Source organism: Dendrobates tinctorius, unplaced genomic scaffold (genome assembly GCF_039654945.1).
Source record: "Dendrobates tinctorius isolate UK_male_01 unplaced genomic scaffold, ASM3965494v1 ptg000065l, whole genome shotgun sequence".
In the NCBI taxonomy this organism is placed as follows: Eukaryota; Metazoa; Chordata; class Amphibia; order Anura; family Dendrobatidae; genus Dendrobates; species Dendrobates tinctorius.
In genome coordinates, this window is record NW_027361733.1 from 26,682,616 (window position 1) to 26,703,069 (window position 20,454).

General features: G+C 44.8%; 1 protein-coding gene across 2 annotated transcripts in view; it reads left to right on the forward strand.

The window, feature by feature from the left end:
* The window catches only part of RTEL1 (regulator of telomere elongation helicase 1), a 195,007-nt gene that overhangs the window by 153,149 nt on the left and 21,404 nt on the right, over positions 1 to 20,454 (forward strand). For both annotated transcript variants that reach the window (XM_073580810.1, XM_073580809.1), the window contains exons 31-33: positions 14,992 to 15,210; positions 16,284 to 16,505; positions 16,660 to 16,752. In XM_073580810.1, coding sequence (XP_073436911.1) covers positions 14,992 to 15,210; positions 16,284 to 16,505; positions 16,660 to 16,752 — 534 coding nt within the window. The remainder of the gene's footprint in view (positions 1 to 14,991; positions 15,211 to 16,283; positions 16,506 to 16,659; positions 16,753 to 20,454) is intronic.

Consider the following 20,454-nt stretch of genomic DNA (forward strand, 5'->3'; position numbering starts at 1 on the left):
ATCCCTGGCTGCTGTCTCTGTGGGCACTGCGGTCCCTCCCCAGCCATAAGGCCTCTCGGTTACTACTCAGAGCCAAATTTTATCCTCCTGGGTGACCCTTCTGCTCTGTGCTGCCCCTGGGACACTTGTCGTCATCATATTATAGCGCTGCTGTGCTTATAACTTGGACCTGGGAATCTCCTGGACATACCATTTCAGTTGCCCGGCTGTGCCATATTGCTATTGAAAATGAACCGCTCCAAGGGGGCAGGAGCAGCCGAAAAATTGAAAGAGTTTGCTAGACCTGACCATTCTGACACCACACGGTCCCTCAGAAATAACCCCTCACAGGTTCAGCGTAAAAGAGGAGAGTGAGCAGGAGGAATTAACCCTCAAGCAAGCATCTGAACAACTGATGCAGGCCATCTCTTTAACTTGAACATCGCTCACGGGGAAAATAGAGGACGTGTACACCGAGGTGGGGCGTCTTCGACAAGATATGCAGGCAATGAGAGGGCGCATTACGGAGGTGGAGACAAGGGTGTCCAAGGTAGAGGACAACATCGCACCCATGGAAGCCAAGCTTACGAAAGCGGCGGGCTCGGTAAACGCATGGAGGCAAAAAGCAGATGACGTGGAGAATAGAATGCGTCGGAATAACGTCCGAGTTATTGGTCTGCCGGAACGCTCGGAAGGTCAACATCCGGAACAGTTTCTAGAAGATTGTCTCAAAACCTCTCTGGGAGACGAATTCTCCCCAACATTTGCTGTGGAAAGGGCCCATAGGGTCCCTACAAGACCTCTTCCTCCTGGAGCCCCACCTAGACCTTTTTTTGGCGCGTCTCCTCAACTGCAGGGACAGGGATGCGATTCTACGTCTAGCTCGACAAAAGAGTCCCATTAAGTTAAGAAGCGGTTCCGGGAGAGGAATGTCGTGTACTCAGAGATCTATCCGGCCAGGCTCCAGGTGGTCCACGGGGGTTCTTATCTATTTTTTGCGGAGGCGGCTGAGTGGCTGCGGTCCCGCAGAGGGTCTGCTGCAAAGGAATCCTAATTTTTCTACTGTTAATCAGAATTCTTTCCATTGATGGTTTGATTGGAGCCTTTTCCACGGACGCCTGGATTACCAACAATACCGGACACTGAGCTCAGTGATGGCATCCCCGTGTCTATTTCGTGATGGGGGAGCAGGGCTTTGCTCCTATATTGTTTTTTTTCTCCACTTTGATGTTTTTTTATAGTGGTTTTGGTTTTATTTGTTTTTTAGGTATAATTCGCAGCCAGCAGCAGTTTCAGCTTATGTGTGGTGTCCCTAAATTTTCCCTGGGTACTGATGTAGGCCATATCCAGCGGAGTCAATATGGGGTCTGAGATGATATGTATGACATGGAATGTGAGAGGTATAAAAAAAACCCCGGTAAAAGATCAAAGTCTTCTCGCAGATTAGACATTACCGCCCTCACATTGTGGCCTTGGTGGAGACGCACCTGACCAGGGATACAGCTCGGTGCGTGCAGAAGCCTTGGGTACAATGGTCTGTTCACGCATTCCATACTAGTTACTCGAGGGGGGTTTCACTGTTGGTGCATAGAGATGTTAGATGGGAAGCCAGGGAGACCCAGAGGGATCCTAAGGGTCGTTTTGTCTTCGTCTATGCATCAATAAATACCAGGAAATATGTGATTTTATGTGTTTATAATCCACCTCCGGCTAATATGTCCATTCCCCAGAAGGCGATGAGTTTCGCCCTAAATTATCAGGATGCGGATGTTATCTGTATGGGGGACTTCAATATGGTTATTAACAATCATCTGGATAAATTGAGACTGGATGATGGAGTAGTTGGGGGGGTTCCTTCGCCAACAGCAACCCAACTGTCGCTATTTATGGGGGGGTAGCGGGTGGCTAGATTAGTGGAGAGTGCGGCACCCTGAGATGAGAGCGTATAACTGCCACTCATCCACTAGGCGCTCCCTGTCGCGCATAGATTACATATTCGGAACCAGTGGTCTGGCAATGTGGATGGATAGTGTGGAGCATGGCAATAGAGGGATCTCAGACAATAGCCTGGTCATCCTCAAACTTAAGTACGGGCAATTAAAGAATAGGATGGTTTGGAAGTTGAACCCTTTCTGGCTGAAACTGATAGTAACCCCCGATAGAACAATCGATCCATTCCATTGATTCATTTTGTCCCATCAGGAACCTCAGGATATTAATTTATTTTGGGATGCCCTTAAGGCATATCTAAGGGGCTGCTTGTCCTCCACAATTTCTTATATTAAGCGGGTAACCTCAAGAGAGGATGATGTGATGGAACGGCGATTGAAGGATTCAGAGGCTGCCTACATATCTAATCAAACCAATGGCAATAGGATTGAGTGGTTGGCTGCCCAACGATTATACACCCAGCACATAGACACTAAAGCCCCCGTTACACACTGCGATATCGCTAGCAATATCGCTGTAAAGTCACCGATTTAGTGACGTTACAGCGATATTGCTAGCGATATCGCTGCATGTGATACTTACCTCCGACCGGCTCCCCCACTGGTTATCGCTGATCGCGCGAGAAGCTGCTGGACCATTCCTCGTCGTCTGCTTCCTGCGGCGCTTCCTGCTGTGACGACGAGCGACGCATGGAGCCGGGCGGGAGGACGCAGGATCGCCGCGTCTGACAGGTAAGTAGCGATCCCCGTCCCCAGCGATGTCGCTAGTGAGATCTGCCTGAGTGGCAGCTCACTAGCGACCACCTAGCGATGCACCAGCGATCCTGACCGCGTCATATCGCTGGTCGGGATCGCTGGTGAGTCGCTAGGTGTAACGGTACCCTAAGTCTAAGCGCAAATTATTCTTTGCTCGCCAGTCTTATTTTGAACTGGGAAACCAAGCAAGTAAACTTTTGGCCTATCTGGTGCGCCAACATAATACTTCTAATACAATATTACAGATCCGTAAGTTGGATGATTCGTTGGTGTCTTCAACTGAGGAGATTCTTGGCTGCTTCTATGATTATTATAAGTCATTATATGAATCTAAAAGTGGCTCTGATAATTTGGAGTGTTTGGATTACTTGTCAGATGTAACATTCCCTACCTTAGTTTCTGATCAGCGAGCCTTTATGGACGCTGAATTCACTGTGGAGGAGATAGAGAATGCTATAGCGGACATGGTCTCTGGGAAGACCTCTGGGCCGGACTGGTTCCCTATTGAATTGTATAGGAAATACCGAGACATATTAACGCCACTTCTGATAAAGGTATTTCGGGGAATATGGGTGGGGGAATCTATGCCTGAATCCTTTTACGAGGCTAATATCATAGTGCTTAGGAATGAGGGGAAGGACCCTTTGGAATGTGGCTCCTATCATCCCATATCGTTAGTAAATGTGGACTATAAAATCTTTACTAAGATTCTCGCCACCAGAATAAATTTGATTATACTGTACCTTATACATCCTGACCAGACAGGCTTTATGCCTGGTAAGAGTACTTCAATTAATATCAGACAAGTCCAGTCAATAGTCCAATATAGTTCTCTAATGCCAGACAACAAATAGGCACTGGCGTCGTTAGATGCCGCCAAGGCTTTTGACTCTCTTGAGTGGCCTTTCCTCTCCGCATGCCTACAGAGGTATGGCTTTGGTGATAAGTTTATAAAATGGGTTAAACTACTGTATATGAAACCTAAAGCCCGTATTATTGTGAATAATTCCATATCGGAGTCCTTTTCATTACATAGGGAGACCCGTCACGGGTGCCCCCTTTCCCCGGCCCTCTTCGCCCTCGCGATCGAGGCACTGGCAATACGCATAAGGTCTTCCCCTGGCATTAAAGGTATAGATATAGCGGGTTGGGTAGATACCATAGGTTTATACACAGATGATATGGTGATATTTATGGATGAGGCGGAGGAAACTTTGCCTCAAGTGATTGCCGCCATAGATAGATTCAGTAAATATTCGGGCTTATATATAAATTTGGAAAAGTCTGCCTTGTTACCCCTATCCCATGCCCCGATGTCCCGACTAGAGGCTCTCTCCTCGTTGTCTATTGTATCTAGTTTTAAATACCTGGGGGTTCATGTATCCCATAACAGCACGCTCGACTTACAACTTAATATCTGCCCACTGCTGGAACTGTTTAAAGTTAAATTTGCAACCTGGAGCAAATTACCGCTGTCTGTGGCCGGACGCATCAACCTGATTAAAATGATATTACTTCCCAAACTTAGCTATTCCCTTCAGCACAGTGCCGTAATGGTACCCAAGTCCTTTTTTGTGAATCTTAATTCCCAGGTCACGTCTTTTATATGGGGGAAAGCCAGACCTAAACTTAAATTGTCCACTCTACAGAGGCCTAAAAAGGGAGGTGGGGCGGCGCTACCAGATTTCTTCTTATATTATTTGGCTGGGCAGGCTAAAGCCTTAAGTAAATGGATGCCGGGTAATTATCTCCCTAATTCTGAAAGTCACTTGCTTCACGCTGCAAGAACTGATTGCCCACTGGGTTTCCTGGAGTTGGAGGGGCCTGGTATACCTCGGTTACTGCCCCTGCTCAGTCTGGCACGATTAGTATGGAGGCAAATTAAGAAGGTGATTGGATATAGGGACATTATAGCTGAAATCCCCCTATGGAAAAATGCCTGTTTTTCGGTATTACTAAAGTCACCCGTCCACTGATTTTTGGACTCAACATAATGTTTCCTTGATAGGAGACTTGTATGATCATGGGACCTTAATGTCTTTTGAGAAGATACAGGCTAGACATTATGTCCCGAGATCTCAATTTTTCCGCTATTTACAACTAAGATCTGCTCTTCAGTCGCACATAAGGAGTATAGGTGTGGGCTGTGCCATTTCGTCCCTACCTCTGATAGGAATCCTTAACTCACAGGGTCCCCAGGGCCTTATCTCCTCTTTATATACGTACATGCTGTCGGTGGGAGTGGAATCTGCCATAAGTTCTGTTAAAGGGAAGTGGGAAAGACTCATCCCTAATACGCAGGGAGAGGAGTGGGAAGAGATCCTGGGGTCTCCGATCGGAGTGTCACCATCTATTAATAATAGAATTATACAGCTGTATATAATAAACCAAACATATTTGATTCCGATACGACTTTTTAGGATGGGTCGATTCCAATCATCAGAATGCTTGTGATGTCACTCACCAGATGCAGACTTTATTCACATGATATGGCAATGTCCCACTACCCTACAGTACTGGAAAGAGGTGACGCTATTCTTCTCATCACTGGTGCAAGCTCCTGTCCCCCTTGAACCACTGGTCTGTTTGTTCGGGGTATGGGAGGAGGAGATTTGGGGTCACCATGTTGGGATCTTTCTACGTGAGACACTGTTTATGGCACGGAAAGTATTGGCACTACGGTGGATGGGTAATTCATGTCCTTCTCTCAGAACCTGGATTGACTTGGTAAACACGATTGTCCCATACGAGCGCACATTATATCAGAACAGGGGATGCCTGGGTAAATTTGAAAAAATATGGGAGAAGTGGAATTCTTCTCATCTCACTTTGAAGAATGGAGACATTGCATGTGAGACAATATAGTGCAAGGCAGTAGGCTGCAAATTAGTAAATAGTTGACGTAGTTGTAGTTTAGTTTAGGAACTTATAATTAATCAATCTACGTTATCTGAGCGATATAATAAAGGCCTGTGAGATATTATTGATGGACATGCTTATAATGTATAGCCTGTTGTTCCCTGTATATGCTTGGGGGATTATGCATATATTACTCGTGTATTAATAAGAGTGTTCAATTTTTGTTTAGTATTTAAAGGGAATCTGTCACCCCTTTTTTGAGATATCATATAATGATATCATTCAATTGTGTGTCACATAAGGATTCCCTTAGTACTTTTGCTTCCCCCTGACCTCGCATCTTTCATGCATAAATACCTTTTTTATATCGGTTCAGATGTATGTGAACTGCCACGGTCCGGTCCGCAGGGCGGGGCTTATTCACCTGCTCCCCCCCTCCCTGTCTTGCTCTACACAAGAAGAAATGCGTAGAGCAAGAGAGGGAGGGGTGGAGCAGGTGAATAAGCCCCGCCCAGCGGACCGGACCGTGGCAGTTTACATACATCTGAACTGATATAAAAAAGGTATTTATGCATGAAAGGTGCGGGGTCAGGGGGAAGCAAAAGTACTAAGAGAATCCTTATGTGACGCACAATTGAATGATATCATTATATGATATCTCAAAAAAGGGGTGACAGATTCCCTTTAACAAAAAGACGGTAGTGTGTATGCTCTGTACAATGTTCACAACCACAAGCAAATATGTATGTTGTACATTACATCCTTTTCTTCTTTTGAAGTTTAATAAACGAATTTAAAAAAAAAACATTTCAAAGAGAACTGGCTTAAATTCCCATCTTGGTGACGACTTCTCCCCTATGCGCGTTGTGGAGAGCGCTCACAAACCTCCTCCTTCTGGAGCACCTCTGAGGCCATTTCTGACTCACCTATTACATTGTAAAGACTCAGATACTGCTGTTTGTTTTGCCAGACTGAAAGTCCCTCTTAAACATGATAATGCTACAGTCATCATCTTTCCAGACTCCTCAGTTGAACTCTAGAAACTATGAGCTCAATTCTGATGTGAAAGAAATTCAAAGACAGAAACATCACCTAATCAATATACCCTGCTCAGCTTCGTGTCCGTGATGGGTCCTCAACTTCTTTCACTATAATAAGTTAGTATATAAAATTAGCTGCAGTTTCACCCTGCACCAAGGAAAGACAGGCGTTTTACCTGCTAGTTATTTCCTTGCTGTCACCAAGAACATTAAGAAGGTTCTGTTGATTTAACCATAATTGGAGCTGTTTCTCACACCTTCAATAACAACAGTGCCAACTTCTGAGCTCAGTAGAGGTATTCCTTGAAGTGTGTTACATTGGAAATCTCTTTCCGCTACCTATTTCTGAGTAAATTGATGTTGGACTTTGCTCCTTATGCTTTCAGAGCCTTTACCTTATTTGTATGGTTCCTTCTGAGATAAACAAGAACCAGACTCTTCTCCCTTAAAACAACAAATTGACTGTTGTGAGAATTTCTTTGTGTCCTTTCATATGCAGACTTCTAGTTTGTCAGCCATTATATATATAATTATACTGCTAGGAGCGACACTCTGTCCGAAGCCTTTATAGACTGTGCAAGTGCTGCACGCCTGCGCAGTCTGGGCCTCTTAGAGTGACGCATCCAGGGATGAGGAGTGTGGCCCAGGAGATCGCGGTATACGTAAGCACTGAAAGCATACCGTGCTCTCCGGCACAACACCTTACCAATCCGGTATTGCCGCGGGGTTTTGCCGTGATGTCAGGAGAGGGCAGGTCGTGGCGCCGGAATCGGAGCCTGCACAGTCCACGCTTTCCTGCAGTGTGTCTTCAAGAAAATGGCGCTGGAAAGCGCGGACTGTGCAGGTGCCACAACCCGCCCTCTCCTGACATCACAGCACATGACAGAATGGGGGCAAAAAATGGGTGCAGCACATGACAGAATGGGGTTGCAGGATGGGACCAGCACATGACAGGATTGGGGTGCAGGATGGGAGCAGCACATGGCAGGATGGGGGCGCAGGATGAGAGCACCACATGACAGGATGGGGACACAGGATGAGAGCACCACATGACAGGATGAGGACGCACGATGGCAGCACTACATGGCAGGATGGGAGCAGGATTGGGGTGCAGGATGTGAGTAGCACATGACAGGATGGGGACACAGGATGAGAGCACCACATGACAGGATTGGGGAGCAGAATTGGAGTAGCACATACCAGATTGGGTGCAGCACATACCAGAATGGGGACGCAGGATGGGAGCAGCACATGACAGAATTGGGGCACAGGATGGGAGCAGCACATGACAGAATTGGGGCGCAGGATGGGAGCAGCACATGACAGGATTGGGGAGCAGAATTGGAGTAGCACATACCAGAATGGGGACAGCACATACCAGAATGGGGATGCAGGATGGGAGCAGCACATGACAGAATTGGGGCACAGGATGGGAGCACCACATGACAGGATGGGGACGCAGGATGGGAGCACTACATGACAGGATGGGGATGCAGGATTGGGGTGCAGGATGTGAGCAGCACATGACAGGATGGGGACATAGGATGAGAGCACCACATGACAGGATTGGGGAGCAGAATTGGAGTAGCACATACCAGAATGGGGGCAGCACATACCAGAATAGGGACGCAGGATGTGAGCAGCACATGACAGGATGGGGGCGCAGGGTGAGAGCACCACATGACAGGATGGGGGTGCAGAATTGGAGTAGCACATACCAGGATGGGGGCAGCACATGACAGCATGGGGGTGCAGGATGGGAGCACCACATGACAGGATTGGGGTGCAGGATGGAGTACATGACAGGATGAGGGCACAGGAAGAGAGTAGCACATGACAAGATGGAGGTGCACAAAACAGGATGAGGGCGCAGGATGGCGGCTGCACATGACAGGAAGGGGGCGCAGGATGGGAGAAGCATATGACAGGATGGGGGCGCAAGATGGTAGCAGCACATGACAAGATTAGGGCGGAAGATGGAAGCAGAACATACCAGGATGGAGACCATATACCAATATAAATGCTCGCCACATGGGCGTAAAACGGGTTCAATAGCTAGTGTATGTGTGTGTGTGTGTATATATATATATATATATATATATATATATGTGTGTGTGTATATATATTATACGCTGTATATAATTTGTAATTGTCCTGTTAAGTACTTTCTTTATAGGATCATGGTTAACCAAGTAAAATGTATGGGGTCAATACATCAAGATTAGCATAGTGCATGCTCGCGCTACATCAGTCTTCATGGCGTACAAGAGGTGCAAAATTCATTAATAGGTGCACGCCACTTAATGAATTTACCGATTCTTCGGCGTGGACTTGTCATAACTGGAGTAGCATTTGTGGCGAAAAAACTACAAGCATTTGTTAGGGTAGGTGCACACGGTAAGTAACTGGCAGCGCTTTGGACGCAGTCCATGTCCGCTGCCGGCTTTTGAACGTAGGTGATTCCGCATGTGTTCATTGAACCGTGCGGAATCACCGCGTCTTATACATTGTATGGGTGACTTTATCTTGCAGAGACGTAGAGTCTCTCCGCAAGATAAATTGACATGCTGCGGTCTGGAAATAAGCGCCGCATGTGCATCTCTACGGGTGAGCCGCGGGCGTCTGTGCTCGCATAGTGGGCATGGGATTTCTTGAAATCCCATCTGCTATGCTGTAACATCTGGCCGCTGCGGGTTGGTGATGCAAAAGTATGCAGTGTCCAACCTGCAGCGTTTACTGACCGTGTGCACCTTCCCTTATGAATTGGATGGACAGACATGGCAAATGCTCCTCTCCAGTGCCAAAGCAAAAAGTTGCAAACATTTTTATGCTACTTTTGTGGCGTAGAAGCGTTGATGAATTGGCACCTATGTCTGGGTATGTCTTGAGGTCTGAGTTCCTCAAAAAAGAGTGAAGGTATTACAAACTAGACAATATCATCCTCACATATTGAGTCTCTTGGAGACAAATCTTACATTAGTTTCAAAAGAGGGTTAATTAAACCATGGGTGCAATGGTCCTCCCATTTCTTCAATGCCAGTTATTCAAGAGGCATCTGAGTACAGGAATGTTAGGATTGCACTGAGAGAGTCTGAAAGTCGTTATGTATTTATAAATGCTGAAATTCTAAATAAAATGTTATACTGTGCATTTATAACCCTCCACTGGCTCCTCTGGAGGTGACTAACCGGGCGGTGAGCTTTGCTTTAAGTTACCCAGAGATGTCCATGTATTATGTATGAGAAATTTTAACTTTTAGTCATGGAAAACTGTGTAAACAGATTCCCAGGGAGAGATGAACACACCTATAGATACTCTCACCTGCCACCTTTTCAAAGTTCATGGATGACAATGACTGGATAGATTTATGGTGCTCTTATCATAGTCGTTAAGAATATACTTGTCATACTAGCAAACATACCTTATCTTCCTTGGATTGTGTATTTGTTCTTGTAATGGGGCAATTTGGATGTATGCCATAGAACACATTCACAGAGGCATTTCAGATCAGTCTGGTGGTTCTTAGGGTCCTGTTTCACATAGCGACGCTCCAGCGATCCCGACAACAATACGACCTGGTAAGGATCGCTGGTGCGTCGCTACATGGTCGCTAGTAAGCTGCCAAACAGGCAGATCTCTTCAACGACGCAGCAACGAAAAGGCGATCCGTATAACGACTTTGGCGGTTGTTGGGACCTTGTCACACAGCAACTTATCTGATGACAATCGCCTGCGTCCCTGAGTTCTGCGTTGCCAGTGAGGTCGCTCGTCGGCGTCAAACACAGCGATGCATGCTGGCCAGCGGGACGCCGACGACGAGAAAATGGCACAGGACGTTCAAGCACGATCAGCGATATCCAGCGGGGGGGGGGCGGTCGCCGCTATGTGTCACACGTAGCGTGATCGCTGTTGTGTCACAAAATCGGTGATTTTTCCGCGATCTTGCTAACTATCTCGTTATGTGAGACTGGGCCTTTACTCTACAGTGATCCCAACTTGGGGAACCCCCCCCTTCCCCTTCATAAAAATCCCCTCTCTATTAAACCAAAAAAGTTATCTTTTATTTTAACCTATTAAAAATTTGAGGGTAAACAAACATGGGATTATCCCATCCCCTGATGACGCTGCACTTGTGGTGAAACATGTTGGGGGGACAAGTGCTAAAGTCATGTTTGTCCTATTCAGCCAATAAGTGCTGACCCCCTGGGGTGTCACCCTATGTAAATATCCAAACCTTAAAGGACTAATATAATCTATAGGCAGATTAGGGAAAATCTTTTTAACGCTTTGTTTACCCTTAAATGTGTAACATATTAAAATAAAAGTTAATTATTATGGTTTAATAGAGGTTTTGTGTTTTTTGTTTTTTTTTTTGTTTGTCTTTTTTTGGGGGGGGGGGGTGTTCCTCAATTCGGGATTATTGTTTGCATCCCTTCAAAACCAATTTGATCCTCACCTTTTTTTGTTGAGGTTAAGGCCCCGTCACACTAAGCAAGATCGCTAGCGATATCGCTTAAGCGTCACGGATTTTGTGACACAGCAGCGATATTGCTAGTGATATCGTTAAGTGTGATAGTTACCTCCGACCGGCTCCCCCGCTGTTTATCGCTGATCGCGCGAGATCGTCCAGGGCAGTTTCTCGTCGGCCACTTCCTTCTGGGCTTCCTGCTGGCGCCGACGAGCGACGCGTGGACGCGGGTGGGAGGACGTCTTCATCGCCGCGTCTAACAGGTAAGTAACGACCGCCAATCGCTGGTGAGATCTGCCTGTTGGCAGCTCACTAGCGACCATTTAGCGATGCACCAGCGATCCTGACCGGGTCGTATAGGGGTCGGGTTCGCTGGTGCATCGCTAAATGTGATGGTACCTTTACTCTACAGTGCTTTAAAAAAGTATTCATACCCTGTGAACTTTTCCATTTGTCCCTTCAGTTTTCTCTGAAAGTCTTCTGAGGTTTGTCTGTACCAGCTTTGCACATCTAGAGGCGGAAGTTGGGGCCCCTTCTTCTCTTCAAACTACCTCTAGCTCAATGAGATTTGTAGGAGGCGTCTGTGAACAGGAATTTTCAATTCTTCCACAGATTCTCAATGGGATTTAGGTATGGACTGTGACTGGACCATTCACACACGAGTATGCTTTGGTGTAAACCATTTCTTTATATCTCTGGTTGTATGTTTAGGGCTGTTGTCCTGCTGGAAGGTGAACCTATGCCCCAGTCTCAAGTTTTTTTGCAACCTCTACAGGTCTTCCTCCAAGATCACCCTGTTTTTAACACCATCCATCTTGGTGTCAGCTATGATCAGTCTTTCCCTGCTGAAGAAAAGCAACCCCACAGCAGGATTCTGCCACCACCATGTTTGACATTGGGGATGGTATTTTCGGGGTGATGTGCAATGTTAGTTTTCTGCCGCACATAGCGTTTTTCATTTAGCCCAAAAAGTCTTACTTTAGTCTCATCTGACCAGAGCACCGTCTTCTACATAATAGCTGTATACCCTCCTCAGGCATGGTACCATGCCTGAGGAAGGGACCGAAGACGTCTCGAAAGCTTGCTTTGTAACATCATTTATTTTATTTTTGTTAGCCATTAAAAAGTATCATAACTACAAGATTATATTGTCTTTCACACTGAGAGCATTATTTTTTCAACTGGCTAACAACGTACAAACCCCCTTTTTTTCTTTTAGCAGTATCCCCGTAAAGGCTTTTTGCAAACAAGACTTCTTATGACTTGCTATCAAAAATGGCTTTTTGCCACTTTTCCATAAAGGACAAATTTGTGGATTACATGACTAATAGTTGTCCTGTGGACAGATTCTCCCACTTGAGCTGTGGATCTCTGCAGCTTCTCCAGAGTGATTATGGGCCTCTTGGCTGCTTCTCTAATTAGTTATCTCCTTGGCAGTTATGCCATACTCCTTCCATTTTTGGATGATGGATTGAACAGTGCTCCGTGAGATTTTCAGAGATTGGGCTATATTTTTTTATAAGTTAAATGGAATCTGTGACCCTTTTTTTTTTTTTGCTCTATGAGCTGCTGGCATTGACATCAGGGGCTTATCTACAGCATTCTGTAATGCTGTAGATAAGCCCCCAATGTAACCTGAAAGATAAGAAAAACACGTTAGATTATACTCACCGGAGGGGGCGGTCCGGTCCGGTGGTTGTCGCGGTCCGGTCCGAAGCCTCCCATCTTCATACGATGCCGTCCTCTTCTTCCCTTCCTGTAGTGGCTCCTGCGCAGGCGCACTGCTCTGCCCTGTTGAGGGCAGAGCAAAGTCCTGCAGTGCGCAGGCGTCGGGAGAGGTCTGGCGCCTGCGCACTGCAGTTTTCTGCTCTGCCCTCAACAGAGCAGTGCGCCTGCGCCGGAGCCACTACAGGAAGGGAAGAAGAGGACGGCATTGTATGAAGATGGGAGGCGTCAGACCAGACCGCGACACCCATCGGACCGGACCGCCCCCTCCGGTGAGTATAATCTAACGTGTTTTTCTTATCTTTCAGGTTACATCGGGGGCTTATCTATAGCATTACAGAATGCTGTAGATAAGCCTCTGATGTCAATGTCGGCAGCTCATAGGGCAAAAAAAGGTGACAGATTCCCTTTAACGCCGCTTTACGCTTTTCCACAATTTTATCCCTAACCTGTCTGTTGTATTCCTTGGTTTTCATAATGCTGTTTGATCCCTAATGTTCTCAAACTAACCTATTACCCCGTCACAGCACAAAAGTAGGTAAACTGAGAATAAATTACCGTACACACATTTGGACTCAAAGTTACTAATTATGTGTCTCCTTGAAGCAATTGGTCACTCAGAATTTTATTTTATTGTGATGTCCACATGGCTAAATACAAATGCATGTCACAATTTTCAAATATATATTTTTAAAATAGAAAACTGTGTATCATTCTCTTTACACTTCAAAAATACTTGCTACTTTGTGTTGGTATATCACATAAAATCCCAATAAAGTACATTTAAGTTTGTGGATGTTACATGAAAAAATGTGGAAACATTCGGGGGGTATAAATAATTTTTAAAGGCACTGTAAATATAGACCATAATGTTCCTAAGCCCTCTTGGAAGGTTAAAGCGGATTGGCTACTACTTTTTTTTTTTATTGATGGCATATACATAGGGTAGGTCATCAATATCTGATCAGTGGGAGTACAACATCAGGCCCCCCGTTAATCAGTCGTTACTCGCTTCATCTGGAAGTTCTCAGATACTGCCTGAACACAGCAGCACCATAATCTTTATTGTGGCTGCATCCAGGAACTAAACATCCACTCTCTATTCAAATGAATAGGGTGTGGATCTGTAGTACTAGTACCCTTCCATAGCTACTATAGCGTTGACGGAGCTGCTGTGTTTCGGTAGCATCCGAGAACGTTCATCCGCCGTCAATAACAGTGTGTTCCTCAGCATCACGCTCCTACGCATGCATTCTTCTCTGCGTTGACTAGGGCAGAGGAAAGTACTTCAGAGTGCATGCGCCAGTGCTTTTTGACCTTTTCCAGCACATACGCACTGCAGTAGTTTGCTCTGCCCTCGTCAGGCCAGAGAAGTGCGCCTGCACCACAAGAGCACAATGCTAGAGAACACTGCGTTGATGACGTAGCACTCGTCATTCACACGAAGCACAGATGGAGGCCAGCATCGAAAGAAGAAGGGACACCCCTTGGATCAGCGACACCCATCAGACCTGACCAAGGTGAGTATAATTAAAGGTGATTTTCTTGTTTTGCAGTCCGGATTGGGGGCATGTACACAGCATATTAGTATGCTGTATATGAGCGCTGAAAGCTAGTGGCCGTATCTCATATGGGGCAAACCTGGTGACAGGTTCCCTTTAAACCGGGACCAAAATGTTAGATTGTAGCTTTTCAGGTATATTTGCTTAGTAAATGTTGATTATAAGATTTTCACCAAGATTCTGGTTCCAGGGGCTTATAAGGTAATTTTTGATCTGATGCATTTAGACCAGAAAATGGATCCATTTAATTTATGCATCTCCTAGAGCCAAGATCCTGGTGAATAACAACCCAACGTCCTTCTCTTTGAAAAAAGGGATCCAGCAAAAATTTTATTCTATACCCAGCCCTATTTGATTTGGCCATCAAAGCCTAAGAATTTGTTCCTCATCATTGACAGACATTTCAGCGTGGGGCGAGGCTGTGACTATATGGGAATAATGACTAAAAGTACTGTCAATGCTAATTTAAGACTAGCCTAGAAAGTTGGGTGATCGTTTCTGCCAAGACTGGTCATTTTGATTACCCAGCTTTTCCTGGAAAAGAAAGAAAGTGAGAGTCAGGTGACATAAGACTAGGCTAAGCCATGCTCATGTAATCATTGCTAATAAACTAAAGATGACAGTTAGCAGCGGTTTTATTTTTTTTTGTCCAGCAAGTAACTACAGCCTCGCTCCACCAACTTCGAACAAGGAGCATCAGATGCAAGCATCTATGTACCTGACGCAGGTAAAAGAAGCCTTGGGCCCGTCTAACTTTCAGCGATTCTCAGCTGCCCTCTCCTCCTATAAGAAGACTGATAACTATGAAGCTATGGTGTGCGAGGTTGCAGCGCTACTAACAGAGAAGCCAGACTACAACAGATTACTGAGAGGTGAGGCAACCAGACCTGCAAAGGGCAGGGGAAGAAGCACCTTTGTATAATATACCAGACAATTACTCCTTAAAGGGAACCTGTCTGCAGGATTGTGCACAGTAACCTACAGTGTCAGGTTGGCGCTATTATACTGATTAAAATGATACCTTGGTTGATGAAATCCGTCTTGTGGTTGTTGTATAATCTTTATTTTCAGTTTTGAGATAATGATATGCTTGTGCTCCGGGGCGGCCTGGGGGTGGGAGTGGGGTCTTTATGTGGTGCTCTGCTTAGGTATTCATCTGTATGACTTCTGACAGGTCACTGATCTCTGTTACCTGCCCCCTATTTTACATTAACTGAAAACTGAAAGATTAAGCAACAACCACAAGACGGATTTCATCAACCAAGGTATCATTTTAATCAGTGTAATGCCGCCAACCTCAAACTGTCTGTAGGTTACTGTACATAATCCTGTTGACAGGTTACCTTTAATTTGGTGATCTTCTGTTAACTTGCAAGTTCTCATCTGTCGATTGTTCATAGGATGATGACGTGTCCGTATTAGAATGCAAAATCTACCCATTGCCAACTTCTCTATAGTTATCCCAGGACGCACACAAAGGGATTTAGTGGTAAAGATAAGTAAGCTCACAACGTTCAGTACAGTAAATTAAAGTAGTTGTCTCAGACAGCACCACATTGAGTACATGGGAGCGTCTCAGGCAACAAAATGAAAAAGTAATATCAGAATCTAGTGGACCCAATGCACCAAATTTAATTGGCCCTCAGAATCGGGCAGTTTTGGGATTATTACCAACACTTCATTGAGAATCCTCAATACTTGCATGATCTTCTACTATTTTTCCTATAAAGGGAACACTTCTGATTGATGGGGGCCTAATTTTCTACACCTCCACTGATTACCCAGTCAGTGGGCAGGTGAAACTGGCCACTGCACTGCTGAGTGCTGCAGCCAATCAAATAGCTGGTTAGTGGAAATGCCAAGAGGCAAAGCTCCAATAATCTTATATTGATGGCAAATTATAAGGATAAATTTGGACCCTCCTTATTTTTTTTCTTTTGCATAGAATTTCACAGATTTATCAGGGTATCTCACAAGAAGAAGTTTAATCAGCTTTGTGAAGAATTAACTGGAGAGGGCTGCATGGGTAGAAAAACAGCAAATCAGGCTTCTTGTTGTGATGCAAATCCCCTAGCACCCTCTGTAGTATGTGACAACAGCAGTGGGCAAGGCGGACCAGAGGGGCCAGACGACCAATGTGGAGATGGACCAAGTGACCAGTCACAAGGTGGGTATGTTTTCACTCAAGGGTTGTATCACCAATGTGATATGGGCAGTCGTTAGAACAGAGGCAGCCATATTAGTTGTCTTTATAGTGGGAGCCCAGCAGCCAGTGTCTCCTCTGTCACTTCCCTTTCACATTTTCTTGCTTATATTTTTAGTTGCCAGAAAAACAGAAATGGAATCTGTGGTCAATGGGACACAGATAAGGATTAGATCCGCTTCTCCTCTGCTGCCTTTTACACCAGAATCAGGTGGGTAGTAGTCCCGGATATGGTGCAGTACTCTTGTTACTGTCTGAACACCCAGCAGTATTAGACTATGATGTCTCACTATCTGATGTTACAGTGACCAATGGAAACCAGTGCATGTCAATGTGAATCGTGTGGTGATCTCCATTATAAAATGTTCCATCTGCAGGTTTCGAATATACTTTTGTTTTCAGCCTAAACAATGCAATAAGGGATAATCCACCTGGACAACAGACTGATGCATTTTACCTGCAATGATACATTGTGGGCTTGCATGCATCAGACGAGTGCTAGCTGAGGTTTTATCGGATAGCACTTGGGTCAGTGTTATTTTATGAAGTGCAAATCGGATGGCACGCAAATATTGGGTCTATGGGTGCTTGGAAATCATCAGTCTGATTTTGTTCTCCATCTTCTCTTGACCGTGTGCCAAGATTCTCTCATCCAAAAGAATCGGATCACACTAAGCTGAAGCTCTGATCAGAGTTTGATCGAAGTGTCTCTGCCATAATTAATCTGATTCTGTCAGAGGAAAGAATATATTCTCATGTGATCCTAGCCTATAGCAAACTATCAGGACAGCAGAGTGTTATGCTACTGATGTGTTAAAAGGGAACCTGTCATATTCATAGACACTTTATTTATTTTACTCATTTATATAGTGCTATTAATTCCACTGCGCTTTACAGACATTATTGGCATTGTCCCCGATGGGGCTCACAATCTAGATTCCCTATCAGTATTGTTTTGGAATGGGAGAGAAAATCAGAGAATCCGGAAGAAACTCACACAAACATTTAGCTGCAGATATGGGGTTAAAAAAAAGACACAAACAAACTGCAGCAATTTCAGAGAAGAGCAACCAGAATGGTGACCGGTCTGCAAACCATGTCCTATGAGGAAAGGTTAGATGGTCTGGGAATGTTTAGTTGGTAAAAGAGAAGACTGATAGGAGACAAAATAGCTGTCTACAAATATCTGAAGGGCTGTCACAGTGAGGAAGGATCATCTTTATTCTCATTTGCACATGAAAACACGGGAAGCAATGGAATGAAACTGAAAGGGTGAACATACAGAAAGATATTAGAAAAAAAACTTTTGACAGTGAGGGTGATCAACAAGGGGAACAGGCTGCCATGAGAGGTGGTGAGTTCTCCTTCAATGGAAGTCTTCAAACAGAGGCTGGACAGACATCTTTCTGAGATGTTTTAGTGAATCCTGCATTGAGCAGGGATTGGACACAATGACCCAGGAGGTCCCATCCAACTCTAAAGGGCCTGTCACACTAAGCGATATCGCTAGGAATATCGCTGTAACGTCACTGTTTTTTGTGACGTAGCAGCAATATTGCTAGCAATATTGCTATGTCTGATACTTACCTCCGACCGGCTCTCCCGCTGATTATCGCTGATCGCGCGAGAACGTCCGGGACCGTTTCTCGTCGTCAGCTTCCTGTGGCGCCGACGAGCGACGCGTGGACGCGGGCGGGAGGACGTCAGGATCGCCTCGTCTGACAGGTAAGTAACGACCCCCCGACCCCTGCTATGTTGCTGGTGAGATCTGCCTGTGTGGCAGCTCACTAGCAACCACTTAGCGATGCACCAGCAATCCTGACCGCGTCATATCGCTGGTTGGGATCGCTGGTGCATCGCTAAGTGTGACAGCACCTTAACATTCTGTAATTAACATGCAGGTAAGTAGCATTTAAATTCTGTGTAACTAGATAAGTAGAGTAGCAGCTACAGGGACAAAATGATGTTTTATTCTCTCTGCAGCCGCCTGTTTCCAGTCATCTGGGCAGTGCAAGGAAGAGATTACAGACGCTGATCACAAAACAGTGCACTGTAATTAATCTCTGGAATTTTGATTCACAGCTCTGTGCAATGTATGTGTGCAGAACAGGCTGTCAGTCAAAATGGAGAGAATTGATTACAGCCGCACTCAATGTTTAGTGAGCGATGACTGGAAAAGAGCAGTTGCAGAAAGAATAAAACTTCATTTTTCCTATAAAACCTGTTCCAGCAAATCGTCAACACGGGATTTAAACACTTCCCTTTAATATTATTATTATTTAGACTGGTTATAATTGTAGCACAGGATCAACCATCTTGAGAGATGGATACATGTGTATTTTCACCTATTTGATTTGTGGGTTTTTACATCTAAGTGGGGGAGGGAATATACAATATGAAAAATTGTCCTAAGTTACTCAGATTGCTTTATTCTTTTCTCCACAAATATGGTTTTACTTTTTAGGTTTGGCAGGAAAAAATTGTTGTTGTTTTTTATTTTGCGGGAGGGCTCTTTCTCATGTTTGACAACTATTATAGGTATATACAGCAGATCATCACTATGCTGTCCAATTTTCATTACTAGGACATGGAGTGCAGCGCCATAACTCAATGCCCACAGGCACAGCACAGCCCCCTTTAGAGTGTTTAGTACAGTTTTACCTTGGACCTAAATTTGTTCCTCAGAGACAAGGGGCACTCTTAACTACAGAATTTATATACTAATACAACTATGATACTTTATGAAATCCGTATGACAATAAAAAATTCAAGCTAATAAAAACCAGGCATCGTAGCTAAATTCCTAACGCAGGCCTACACATTTCGATTTGGTATATGTGAACGGTTCTTTTTCATGGCAGATCAGCCTTGGCTAAGGATTGTTCACACCGGCTTGAAACATGCAAGAGATTTTTAGAGGTTTTGCCAGTATTTCCTGTTTTTTAATTGTTTGGATTTTTTTTTAGTGTATATACATTAAATGAAATATCTTTGTTTTTTACTCCCTAAATTTGAGTGCCGGACTACCCCTTGTCTCTTGGGAACAAATTCAGTGCTCATCTGATTAGAACCCAGATTGTTTTGTCCGGTGAGCTCTGCACAAATATACACAGGTGCTTCTCACAAAATTAGAATACCATCAAAAAGTTCATTTATTTCAGTTCTTCAATACAAAAAGTGAAACTCATATAGAGTCATTACAAACATAGTGATCAATTTCACGTGTTTATTTCTGTTAATGTTGATGATTATGGCTTACAGCCAATGGAAACCCAAAAGTCATTATCTCAGTAAATTAGAATACTTTATAACACCAGCTTGAAAAATGATTTTAAAATCTGAAATGTTGGCCTACTGAAATGTATGTTCAGTAAATGCACTCAGTACTTGGTCGGGGCTCCTTTTGCATCAATACTGTGTGGCATAGAGGCGATCAGCCTGTGGCACTGCTGAGGTGTTATGGAAGCCCAGGTTGCTGTGATAGCAGCCTTCAGCTCGTCTGCATTGTTAGGTCTGGTGTCTCTCATCTTCCTTTTGACAATACCCCATAGTTTCTCTATGGGGTTAAGGTGAGTAAAGTTTGCTGGCCAATCAAGCACAGTGATACTGTTGTTTTTACACCAGGTATTGGTGCTTTTGGCAGTGTGGACAGGTGCCAAGTCTTGCTGGAGAATGAAATTTCCATCTCCAAAAAGCTTGTCGGCAGAGGGAAGCATGAAGTGCACTAAAATTTCCAGGTAGACGGCTGCGCTGACTTTGGTCTTTATAAAACACAGTGGACCTACACCAGCAGATGACATGGCTCCCCAAACCATCACTGATTGTGGAAACTTTACACTAGACCTCAAGCAGCTTGGATTGTGGCCTCTCCCACTCTTCCTCCAGACTCCAGGACATTGATTTCCAAATGAAA